We start from the raw sequence: 12,494 nt of genomic DNA, 5'->3' as shown, positions 1-12,494 counted from the left end.
TCCTTGGTTTCGGTTTGGTTGGAGTGAACTCTGGTGCGGTTCGAATGCCAAGCAGACCGGACACCGGAAGCGGACTGCAGAGCAGGGCATTCTGGGTAAATGCAACCAAAACAAACCCACTAGCCCAGAGCTAGCGTGGAAAATGGCTCATGGTTTTTAAAAATCCTGCAACTGTTGAATTCTGACTAGTGTTTCTATTTAAATTTGGTGAAGAAGGAAGTTGCGCTCAGTGTCTTCAGAGGTTTTTGTGTCGTTTCATTCAGTGGCTCCTGGTGCAGCGCCCCCACAGGCCAGGAGGGGAACAGGTTGCTCACAGGGTTTGGTTGGTTTTAACTGCAGCAGCTGAAAATGTGACGCCTGTTGCAGTTTTGGTCCCGAATCGAGTCGACCGGATTATCAGGTGGGAAAACATCCCAAGTTTTAAAAGTGGTCAGAGTTGGATAGTAACTGCATTTACTAAATTACTTTTTGAGTAACGTTTTGGAAAAAATTTACTTTTAGTTGTGTTTTTTTTATTTGCTGTACTTTTTACTTTTACTTGAGTAATTTAATTATAAAGTATTTCTACTCTTTATTGATTAAAATTTCTGGGTTTTCTACTCACTGAATGAAAAACAAACAAGTTTTAACCAAAGATCCACCAGACAGACTCACAGCTGCAGTTCTGTTAAAGTTTCATAAGTTTTTTTATTGAAAGAAGAAACTAATTTGGAAACATTTTCTTTTGCCTGTTTGTTACTTTTGTTATTCATATGAATTATTGTCATTTAGGTTCTTAAAATACTTAAATTCCCACTTTATTTTATATTTTGATCCATCTGATTATGTAATATTAAATATTAAATGATAATTTGATCAGTTACTCATTACTCAAGTAGACTCCATCCATCCATCCATCCATCCATTTTCTTCCTCTTATCCGGGGTCGGGTCGCGGGGGCAGCAGCTTCAGAAGGGAGGCCCAGACTTCCCTCCCCAGCCACYTCTTCCAGCTCCTCCAGGAATCCCAAGGCGTTCCCAGGCCAGCCGAGAGACGTAATCCCTCCAGCGTGTCCTGGGTCTCCCCTCCTCCCGGTGGGACCTGAACTCCTCACCAGGGAGGCGTCCAGGAGGCATCCTGACCAGATGCCCGAGCCTCAACTGGCTCCTCTCGACGTGGAGGAGCAGCAGCTCTACTCTGAGTCCCTCCCGGATGACCGAGCTTCTCTCCCCATCTCTAAGGGACTAAGTAGACTTTTTTATCAAATACTTTCTTACTCGTAAATAATTTCTTAAGCTACTTTCACTTTTGCTTGAGTAAGAATACGTTGAAGTAATTTTACTTGAGTAAAATCTTTGGACTGTCCGTTTAACAAGACTTCAGGTTTGTGGAGCAGAAACTGAAAAAGTTTATCCCTTTTTTCCGCCTGTGGCGTCCAGAAACCGTTTTAAGAAATAAAAACCAGATCCTGATTTAGCCTAAAGTTCCTCCTGCTGCTGTCAGGCGGCTGATATAAACCGTCTGGAATACGTCCAGGTTTCCCACGCAGAGTTCCTGGAAAGCAAACTGGGCTCTCTCTTCCGAGGATTCGGGAGCGACTGCTGGCTCCGAGTCGCTTCGGACTCCCAACACGAGGAGGAGGAAAGTTTCTGCTGCAGAATAACGACATTTAAACACTTTAACGAGTCAATTAGCATCATTGGTTCACATTTTCCTCAAACCGAATCCGTTTTTCTGCTTTCTGAAAACGTACTCTAATGTTTCTAGAAATAAAACAGCAGCTTAAACATTAAAAAATAACATTTTAGAAAACAAATTAACTATTTTCAATGTGTACAATTTAAAAGAAGTAGAATTGTTGATTTTTTTTAGAAGAAATTACACTAAAATTAGCTTCTTATTTGAACCCAAGTTCTAAAAATTTGCCAACATTTCTATAATGAAAATGATCCAAACTGATCAATTTATTGGTAATTAATTAGTAAAGCAGAAGAAGGTGGAAAAAAGCATTTTAGCTGGAAAAACTGAAATTTAAAGCAATGTTATTGATTAAAATAAAAACATTTTTACCTTCATAAAACAACAAAAAAATCTAAATCATTTTTTAGGCTAAAGAAGTAAAACGAACATTTTAAAAATGTCACAATTTCTGTCAAACAATTCATGAATGTAGAAGAATTAGCTTCTAATTCAAAATGTTTATCTTTAATGTTCAAATTGTTGCTAGATGTGTGAATATATTAAACAGTTAATTGTAATAACAGAATAAACTGTTACTTTCTTTTTCCGTTTTTTCCTGTTTAAATTTACAAAGATTCGGTTTTTTTAATTGAGTTTTTTAAATTAATTTCCTGTCAGAAGATTTTTTTGAACCTTTAAAAATCCTGAAAGTTAAAAGATATATTTTTAATTTCAGCTGCTGGTTTTGTAAAAACTCACTGACAGAAAATTTGAACCAGTTAATTTGTTTTTAATTTGGTTAAACTAAAACTTAGGAAATAAAGTCTGAAACAAAACGTTCAAACTCAACAACGGGGGAAAAGTTCAGGAAAAAACCAGAAATTAAAACTAAAATCAAATTTAACTCCAGATTATTGTAACATTAATCACATAAAATGTTTTAACAGAAAACTGAGCCTGAAATTAAAATCTATAATGAAAATAAACTAAAAAGCTACAGATTAAATTGTGAAACTATTAATTCAAAAGTTTGAAACGAACTGAAACTAAATATCTAAAATAAAACTTAACTCAGGAACCAAATTAAAATTAACGAAACATTTCCAGCATTTTATCTGAGATTTATGGCCGTTTATTTACCTCAGTAAATTAATTACTTAACAAAGTGTCAAATTTAACAACTGAATGAAAAGTCAAATCTAAATATTAGAATTCAAATCGAGAATTTTCATTTAACTAAAACACTCAAAACCAAAAACTGTCCTAGTTTAAACATCATATTTTGGAAATAATTTCAGAAACTGAACTTCAAATTGAACTTTCAGTCTCTCAAGTTCCTCCCAGAGTAAATTTTGTCATTTAGGCCAAAATTGTAGAGTCAAAAGTACCAAATAAAACTAAAATTAAGCAAATAAAATGTTTCATTTTTCAGTAGGAATGGGATGTTATTCATTAGAACCAAAACTTCATAAGGATTCGTCACGTTTACAAATTGTTTTAGGCTTTTATAACATCAGGATTCGGCTCATTTTCTTTCAAAATGTTTGCTATATTTAACTGAATTTAATAAATTAAATAAAAGCTGATTTGGTTGCTGATTTCCAGAAAAAGTTAGTAAAAACGTTGTTAAAGTTTGGTTGTAAAATACTTTGTGGTTTGTGTAACATTTTCCATTGTAAAAAAATAATTTTACCCTGATGAAAAATAACCTGATTATTAAGGTTTTGTTTAATAAACAGGTCTGAATCAGTCTATATTTGATCTATATTTGATCTATATTTGATATATTTGAGGGCCAGAGGCCCCAAAAGGCCCCCATGCTGCTCTCTGGACGTTAACAGATTAAAGTTTATAAGTTTGAGATGCTGTTCTTTAAAAAAATGCTTCTATAAAATCCATATTTATACATCTAAAAGGTTCTTTCATCAAAACTCATTTATTAATTTTTTTTTAGTCAAGTTTTTCTGCCACTGACTTTTATTTGCTGTTTCTCCTGACGGTTGGTGGTTACCGTAGCAACCAGAAACACCGTAGCAACCAGAAACACCGTAGCAACCAGAAACACCTCAAATTATATTCCAACACACATTTTAGACAAATCAAGTCGTATGAAACGGTTTCATGTGTGACTTTAAACATGTAACTTATATGTTTTTATAATTAATGTTGTGAGTTTCAGATACTTTGTTTCAGCTGTTCTTTGGGAACCATTATGGTTTATTTATTACATTTTATTTAATTTGTTCGGGCAAAAACTGCTGGACCATTACTAACAACCAATTTGGTTTTCTTGTTAGCATAGCCCACACGTAGCCAGATGTTTTATTTTTTAATTTATTTTCTAATACGGCACTTAAAAGTACCTAAACACATATATGTATCTATACAAATGAACTTTCTTGCGGCGTTTTGAGTTCTGAACAGGAAGTCACGGTTGTTTTGAAGGATTCTGATTGGCTGACAGGTTTTAGCTTCGCGCTACACTGCCCCCTATGGGTTTGGCATGTTTAAAGCAACATTTAGTGGCGTATTTGTGCCACAGTTTTGTTGTGCCACAACTATTTGATCCCATATATTCCGTCTAGTTTTTTTTTCTCACAGGACTTTATTGTCAGTCAAGAATTTGAGTTGAGCGTAAACATCTTAATTCTGTGACTCAATGCTAACCGCTAACTAGCTGCTAATATAGCCTTACTAGCTAACTCTTCTGCATTTATCATGAATCAGAAACTTCTGTTCGTGGAAACATCCATCTATCCATTTTCTTCACACACTTGTCCCTTAGTGGTCAGGAGGTATCAGAATTATCATATAATGCAAAAATGCAGTGGAAACACTTTTCATATCAGAGTCACATGACTAACCACCAGATGTTGCTACTGGTGGAAACGACAAAGAAGTTGACAGGAAGTAGCAGGACTACTACCAGTCTGATTTTGCGTGAACAAATTTAGTCGCATGTGATTTTAATTGTTTCTCATTTAATGGAAACACCGGAACTGAGAAATTGTGTTTTTCAGAATATTGACAAAGTTTCGCACACATTTGTAGTTGAAATGCTGATATTGTCAATCTCACCAGGATTACCATAAATTTCCATTCTTACAGACATATGAATATACAATCTTCATTTGAACATTTCGGTCACGATGCAGGTCTTAAAGTTAATTGTTGGTGGTCTTAAAAAGTCTTAAATTTGAGTTGGTGAACCTGCAGGAGTCAATTTACTGAAACAAGAAGGGTGACATATTTTTAATTATTCAGAAGTTATTCCCAGAAAGAAATAAAACAAGTTTGAGATTTGGGACTTTTTTAATATATCAACTAAAGAAAATATAAATGTTTTAGATTTTCTGATTCTGAATCACCAACTCTGCACTGAACATAAACACAAAGTGTTTATTTGTGTAGATAAAACAATTTAAAGAGTTTAAAAACAGAGTTTTATGAGACGCATTTTTAAATCTACGTCCAGCTGGACCAACATGAAACATGTTCATGTTGGACGCAGTCGGTCTGCCGGCAGCTCCTCCACTTCCACTTCTTGGAAATCTGGAAGGAGGATCGACCTTTGACCCTGAAGATATGTAAAGTGGTGTGTGATGTTCAGCCAAACCTGAAGGAGGGGAAACAGATCTGTGCACTTTAAATCACGGAGCTTCATGATTTCACCGCCGTCAGACGGATTAACAGCCCAACTGTCACAAAAACCTGAAGACTGTTGAACAGTTTGTCTCACGATGCTTCTGGCAACAACTTTTTTTAAAATTTTTGATTATAGTGTTTGTTTAACTATGTTTCTTTGGCAAAAATCGAAAGTCTTTCAACGACGTCCCTGTAACAGAAATCTTAAAATACTTTATTTCAAGGTGTTTGTTTCATGACGTTGTTAAGTGAAAAATCTTCAAAGACTTTTACGAAGCAGTTGTTTCAAATCTGACAAAAGTTTAGATGGTTTTTGAGCAAAGCTGTTTATTTCAAAATGTTTTCTAAAACAGAAATCGTTCATTTAACAATGTTTTTGTGATGAAATTATTCAAAGACTTTTTAATGAATGACAAATTTACCGAGATTTTTGGAAAATTTAACAATGTCTCTGACAAATAATCTCGTCTTTTGAACGAAGCGTTTATTTCACGATAATTCTTAGAAAAAAATGTAACAGTGTTAAATATTTTTCCATTTTATCTCTATCAATACTGGTGGGTTTAATGAAAACATTATTCATTTTTAATTTAATTTAATTTGTTTCCATTTATTCTTTACTGCTTTTTTCTGGGTTGTTTGAAATCTAAGAGCTGTGAAAGAATTGTTTTTTTTTTAATTATATATATATATATATTTTAACCATGTCATACTTTCTCAAAATTATGTAAGTAAACAAATAAAAGTGACTAATTTCTCACCCATTCTACAATAATTGACTGTTTCTAAGAGGAATGAATTTTTTACTGTAAAGTTATTTTTTAATATCTTCCACCAAACCAAACTGAATTAAAGTGATTTAACTCTGTACTGAATGAACATGTCAGCATTATCAGACATTTAAAAACATTTTTATTTCTGTCTCAGCTGAAATTTGTCAAAAATTTAGTTTTTTCTTCAGTGAAAACATCCAAAGTTGGACATTTTTTTGTATTTGCTTTGATATTCAAACGTTTTTACAAATTTTATTCTGAAATACGCTATTTATTTTTTAACATAACCTTTCAAAAAGTGCATTAACTTTCTAAAAACGTGCTCAGATCTTATTTTTCCATGTGTGGTTTTAATAATGACCTCAGTTCCTCCCAGTTCACCTGTTTTCACACCGAGTCCTGAGGATTTCTTGTGCGCCCGTTTAGCCCACGCTAACAAACACTTCTTTGACTTTTTGTGTTCAGAACCAGGTGTGGCTTTGAGGTTTTGTGGGTTTGGGTTGAAAACGGGCCGCAGGATTTTTCCTCCCGACTCCCTGAAACAGCTGAGCTCAGTCTGATTTCCTCCTGCACAAATCTGGGAGTGTTTTCTGCCTGGAGACTGGGTTTTATGGACGACCGTTCATGTGTTTTCCTCTTTTTCACCCCCCTTTTTTTTTTCTACTCCACAACCTCAGTGAACCTGGAAGCCAGATTGAACTCACGTCACCCAGATTCTGCTTCAAGCTTCTTGTTTCACACGTACAAGCGTACACAAATCTTTGTCCATATTTTGCTAATGTCTTAGTTTTTTCGCCAAAAGTATAATTTGATTCAGCCGATAAAACAACTGCAGCGTTTTATCAAACATGAATTTTCTTTTTCTAAATTTTCTGGTTTCCACCAAGCAAATTTATTTTCATAATTCGAATTTGAAACGTTTCCATTGACCATATAACGGCTCAAATTGGAATTATGAAAATACCACTATTACATAAGAAACAAAATTTGAATTACAAATGAATACGTTCGTTCGCGTGGTAAGAAACTAAAAGCATGTTGTGTCATTGTCCTCCTACCACTTCCTGTCGTCTCCTTTGTCTTTTTGCCAGTAGTAACATCTGGTTGTTGATCTCATTTCAATACAGCTGAAAAATCAAACAAACTCGTTCTAGAGCAAAAACGTTTTATTGAAAAACTAGATTTATTTCCCCAAAATTGACACGTTTCCATTAAGCAAATTAATTTTCGTAATTAAATGGAAACAGTTAGTAGCTGCGTTCACACGAATTGGAATTATGAAAATAAAACTACATAAGAAACTAAATTAAAATCACCCATTAATATATTTGTATATGTGATCAGACATTTGAAAAACATGGTGCACCTTCGTCCTCCTACCACTTCCTCTTTCTTCTTCATCGTTTCCCCAGTAGCACCATCCGGTGGTTGGTCTCATTTTGGTGCAGCGGAAAAACATTTTTCAAAATGGCTACAAACCTACAAACCCAGGTTTTGCTTCAGCTGAAGTGATATCCATATGTGATACTGGAAACTGTTCCAAAAGCAGAAAGTAGACCACAGGGCATTCTGGGTAAATACAACAACAACAAACATGCTAGCCTTACGCTAAACTAAAGAAGAATCTGATCCTACTCCATTTTTGTTTGCATTTTGTGAAGAAAGAAGTTGTGCCAAGTGTCTTCATCAGAGGTTTTTATGCTGTTTCCTTCAGTGGTTCTTGGTGCAGCGCCCCCACAGGCGAGGAGGGGAACAGGTTTTTCGAAGGGTTTGGTTGCAGTGGAAAACAAACCCACAGCAGCTGGAAATGGAACAAATGTTATAGTTTTGGTCCCAATCAAAACCCATCGGTTGTGAAAACGGCCTTAATTTAACTTGTTATTTAGTAGAGACACCACAATAGCAAAATTGTTTAGTTTTTTTTATGTAGACTTCTGATCATTTGTAATGCAAATGCACTGAGACACCCACTCTCACCACGTTGCACTTTAAAGGGTTAACATGCAGCCTCAACAAAGGAGCCGGTGCAGGGCCAGCCTGTGCACGAGCCTGGGTGAGGCTGCCTTTTAGCCCCGCCCTGAAATTCTTCACTGGAGAGGCTGTTTACAACCTCGCTGCTCTGGAGTCCCTGGGTTCATTGGCCTGGTGGGGAGGGGGCGAGCCACAGACAGGAACAAGACAATGAGGAACATGCTGATGGCCTCCAGAGCTGCAGGATCTCACCTCCCTTTTGTCTCACCTTAAATACTCATTTTCCCTGCATTTGCACGTGCAGACGATTGAAAAAAACCCAACATCCCTGCAAGCATCTAAAAGGAATCATCGGTTAACTGGTGGCCTGCATGTAAACACAGGCTGGATCCGTCCGCGTGTTGCTTCAGTTCTGACTCCTTCAGGGAACGAAAAAGAAAACGCTTTGAACTGTTGTCACTCCGGTGTTTGTTCGTGTTTTGCTGCTGTCCAGTCGCGTGTTTCTGTGACACGCCCATCTCTTCCTTTCACAGCCATGTCAATCAAAGAATATTCACATGGAGGAAAACAAGCTTCATTAAACAAGTCGTGTCACATCTTAAACTGTGAATTAGCTGTGTTCAAGAAAATAAAAAATAAACATTTTTACTTCATGACAACATGAAAGGCAAAGAAAAATCACATCATCCCCCATCTAAAGAAATTCATGAAAACTTTACAAAAAAAACTGGAAATCCATATGAAAGGTTTTCAGACTCCAGAGAACCACTAGCCATATTTCCATCTACGATTTTTTTTTTTATGTGGATTTTGAAGAGGGCTGCACAGTGGCGCAGTTGGTAGAGCTGTTGCCTTGCAGCAAGAAGGTTCAGGGTTCGATTCCCGGTCTTTCTGCATGGAGTCTCCATGTTCTCCCTGTGCATGGTGGGTTTTCTCCAGGTACTCCGGTTTCCTCCCACAGTCCAAAAACATAACTGTCAGGTTAATTGGCCTCTCCAAATTGTCCCTAGGTGTGAGTGTGTGTGTGTGTATGGTTGTGTGTCTCTGTGTTGCCCTACGACAGACTGGCGACCTGTCCAGGTGACCCCACCTCTCGCCCGGAACGTTAGCTGGAGAGGAACCAGCAACCCTCCCGACCCCACTGAGGGACAAGGGTGATAGCCAGTAATGCCAAACAGACTCGTTGCCGTAGCAACTGTCAGCAACGCCACCAGATGAGGATTCATCACCAAAAAAAATTTCAAACATTTTCCACACAAACAACAGAACATTCAATCCGTTAGTTTGTTGTTTACTTTGAGATTATTGATAAGTGATCGCTGTGGTTGATTAGCTAATTTGAACACCTCCTGTCAAATCAGAGATTTGGCGTTTTAGGTCGTCTTTTTCTTACTGAACCCAAAACACACCGAATTCCACAGCACACCTAAATCTTACGTTTGTCAGAGTCAAGCTAGCATACCTGGCATACTTCCCTCTCCCTCACTATATTTAATTTCGTTAAAAGTTTTTCCTGGCCTTGCTATCTTAGTTGACATTCATTATAAACCCACTTTCACAAGTATTTCTCGTAAAATAAACATGCTTTCATCGCAGCTAACTGTTGTTTTTGTTGTTGCAAGGAACGGCCATTTTGGAACTTAAAGCTGGAGTTTGACAAATTGTCAGAATTTGAAAGTAGGAGGTTTGACTTAAGTGAGGTGTTCCAGTTGATTCTTTTTACTAAAATGTCGGAATATCCAAATTCCCACAACAAATGTAACGTAGCATGCTAAATATTTCTTCCAGATACTTACTTTCTCTAGAAAAAGACAAAAGACTCATCACTTGATTGAAACTAAAATATTGTATTTACTTTAATAATTGTGGTGGAATTTCTGAATGTGTTGTTCATTGAACACACAAAGTTCCTGGAACCCATGTGTTTTTACATTTCCTTTGTTGTTGTTGAGGTTCGATGCGTTTCCGCCTTTCCAACAAAGTAACAGCACAGAAACAGGAACCCAGACCGTGTGTGAGAGCGCCTTTGTGTCGTTAAAACCGAACCGAGCCTGTTTTTATCCTTTTCAGGTTAGAATTAGTCGATATCTTCCCTGTTTTTGTGGCAGCCATTGTGTCTCAGCGCAGCCCGTCGCGCGCGCTCCCGCAGGTTTTCGCGGGCTCGCCTGCCTCGCGCCTCCCTTTCCTCCCCAACCTTTCCCCCACATCGCACGCGCTGCCGGGTTCACCGGGTTTACTCTGACACCGCTGACTCCCTAGCCCCGCCCCCAGGCGGCCACGCACCCCGCCTCAGACCAATCATCTGCCGGCCACGTATTGATCATGAACCGCCTCGCTGGTGATTGGCCGCCGCCCGCTACACCTTTAACTGTGATTGGCTGCGTGTTACCACCCGCCAGACTTGCTCTGAATTTCGTTTCTGTGTTGTTTTTTTTTTTTTTTTTTTTTTTTGGCTGCTCACAGCTGAAGTGAAGCTCGGTCTGCAGGCAGAACCACAGCGCTCCGAACCTCCAGTACTCCTCTGCTCCTTCTCGCTCTCCTCATGCGGAGCTCCTCGTTAGGGAGCCCCTGCCAGGTGAGTCCCGGCCGGTTCCGTCCTCCCCCGTCTGTTTTTTATTGTTATTGTTATTGTTATAATTTTTATTTATTTTTAAGTTTTAAAGTTGTCCGGTTATCTCTCTGGTCTAATAAAACCCGCGGCAGATTCGGTACCGACTCTGATCCGGTGGCGTTGCAGCGCTGCCAGCCGGTTTATCTGAGGTCACAGTGAACCCGATGAACCCCCATATGCGCGCGCATGTGTGTTTGTGTGCGGATGCAGGATCGCACGTGCCTGTGTGTGTGCGCGCGCGCGATCACTTCCCTTCTCTGTAACAACAGTTGCATCCCTGCAATGCATCCATCGCTGCAGCGGAAAGTTTGTTTTCTTTTGTTTCTCAGCTGAATCACCTCCAGGAAAAACAATCGACCGCCTATTGTGTCGATCCACAGAGTTTGTTTTTATCATGAAAAATGATCAGAAATTACATTTTCATGTGGTTTTATTGTTGAAATAAATTCATCCACCTCAACCAGATTGGTTTTGTTTATGGTTTTTATTTAAGTTTAAGTAGTGGATAATGTAAAATAAAAATAAAACTGAGGAATCTATGCATGTCTTAATATCTGGAAAAATCAAGAAAATGTTTGGAAAAAGTGCAATAAGATTATTTTTTTAAGGTTCTCAAAAATGCTTATAATGAATATGTTCAGGAATTAGTTTTCTATTATGCAGCGTTGTTGCTTTAATTTGATCAGACATGGTCTTTGTTTTGGTCAGATGTGTCTAAAAGTCTGGATTTGATCAGGGAATCACATCCAGGGGTCAGTTTGTCTGAAAGCTGCTCCTGAAAACAAAGACTCGGCAGAAATGGGCGAGTATGGGAGGGGAAAAAACCACGACACAGCGATAGTCGACAAAACACGACGATATCTGCATGAAGGAACTTTAATGTGTGCATAAAACTGTTGTTTATAATCAAGCGGTGCATTTGTGTGAAGCTGGGAAATGCGAGTGTTGGCATGTTTGTTGCAAATTGACTTTGTTTTGTTTGACTTCCTGTTGTTATCCCTCTCTCTCCCTCTCTCTGTGGGTGAATCAGTGGAGGGGGCGTGGCCTGTTTTTAGGGGGCGTAACCGCTTCCGTCATCTATTCTGGGTGCAGGGAGGATCCCCTTAGCTTTTGTGAAACACAGCAAGAGAAAGAAGGGCTCTCTCTCTCTCTGTTTTATGATGGTCTCTCGCCCCTTGCTCGCTCTCCTCCACCCTTCCTGCATGTGTAGCTGAGCTTTGCTCCAACTCGGCCAAATACCCCGAAGCCCTTTGTCCCTGAGTCACCTCCCAAGCTCAGCCTCGCAGTTCATTCGTCGATTATTTCTGTGTTTTTGCTACACCCCGGTTCTGGTTCTGGTTTATTTAGAATCTGAGGCGGTTTGGGCTCAGGAGGATTTGTGGAAACTATGATATCATTGGTAATTAGATGGGTGGTGGTGCGCCTCGTTCCCAGAGGAAGAGGCAAACAGTGGGCTGGTGCGTTCAGGACACGCAGGAATGATTGCCTTGTTTGCTCACCGAGACGTAATCAGCCTGATCGACATTTTCTTTGTTTTCACTCCTAATCTGAACCACAGAGAACGAAGCATTTTCCACCAAATGAACTCTGATCTGTTCAGATAAATGCAGTTTTCTTATAGTAACGTGACAGTAAAATGGAGACTCTCCGTCTTCTGCTGGAAAGATTTAAAAATACAAAACAACATGGAGGCAGTTGAATCTGGAACATCAGAGAAAAGCAAAACCTTGAGAGTAAAATGTTTTATGTTGAAGTTTGATGGTCTAGAAAAACATTTACTATAGTTTGAGTCCATCTGTCCATCATCCATCCATCCATCAACCATCCATCCATCA

General features: G+C 38.4%; 1 protein-coding gene across 1 annotated transcript in view; it reads left to right on the top strand.

The window, feature by feature from the left end:
- Positions 1-10,483: 10,483 nt before the first annotated feature.
- klf11a (Kruppel like factor 11a) overlaps positions 10,484-12,494 on the top strand; it is a 6,876-nt gene continuing 4,865 nt past the window's right edge. Inside the window, exon 1 of the mRNA XM_008397123.2 lies at positions 10,484-10,623. Within this exon, the coding sequence (XP_008395345.1) occupies positions 10,591-10,623 (33 nt within the window). The 5' untranslated portion in view covers positions 10,484-10,590. The remainder of the gene's footprint in view (positions 10,624-12,494) is intronic.

This window comes from Poecilia reticulata, linkage group LG21 (assembly GCF_000633615.1).
Source record: "Poecilia reticulata strain Guanapo linkage group LG21, Guppy_female_1.0+MT, whole genome shotgun sequence".
Lineage (NCBI taxonomy): Eukaryota > Metazoa > Chordata > Actinopteri > Cyprinodontiformes > Poeciliidae > Poecilia > Poecilia reticulata.
This window is presented reverse-complemented; position numbering and strand designations above follow the sequence as displayed.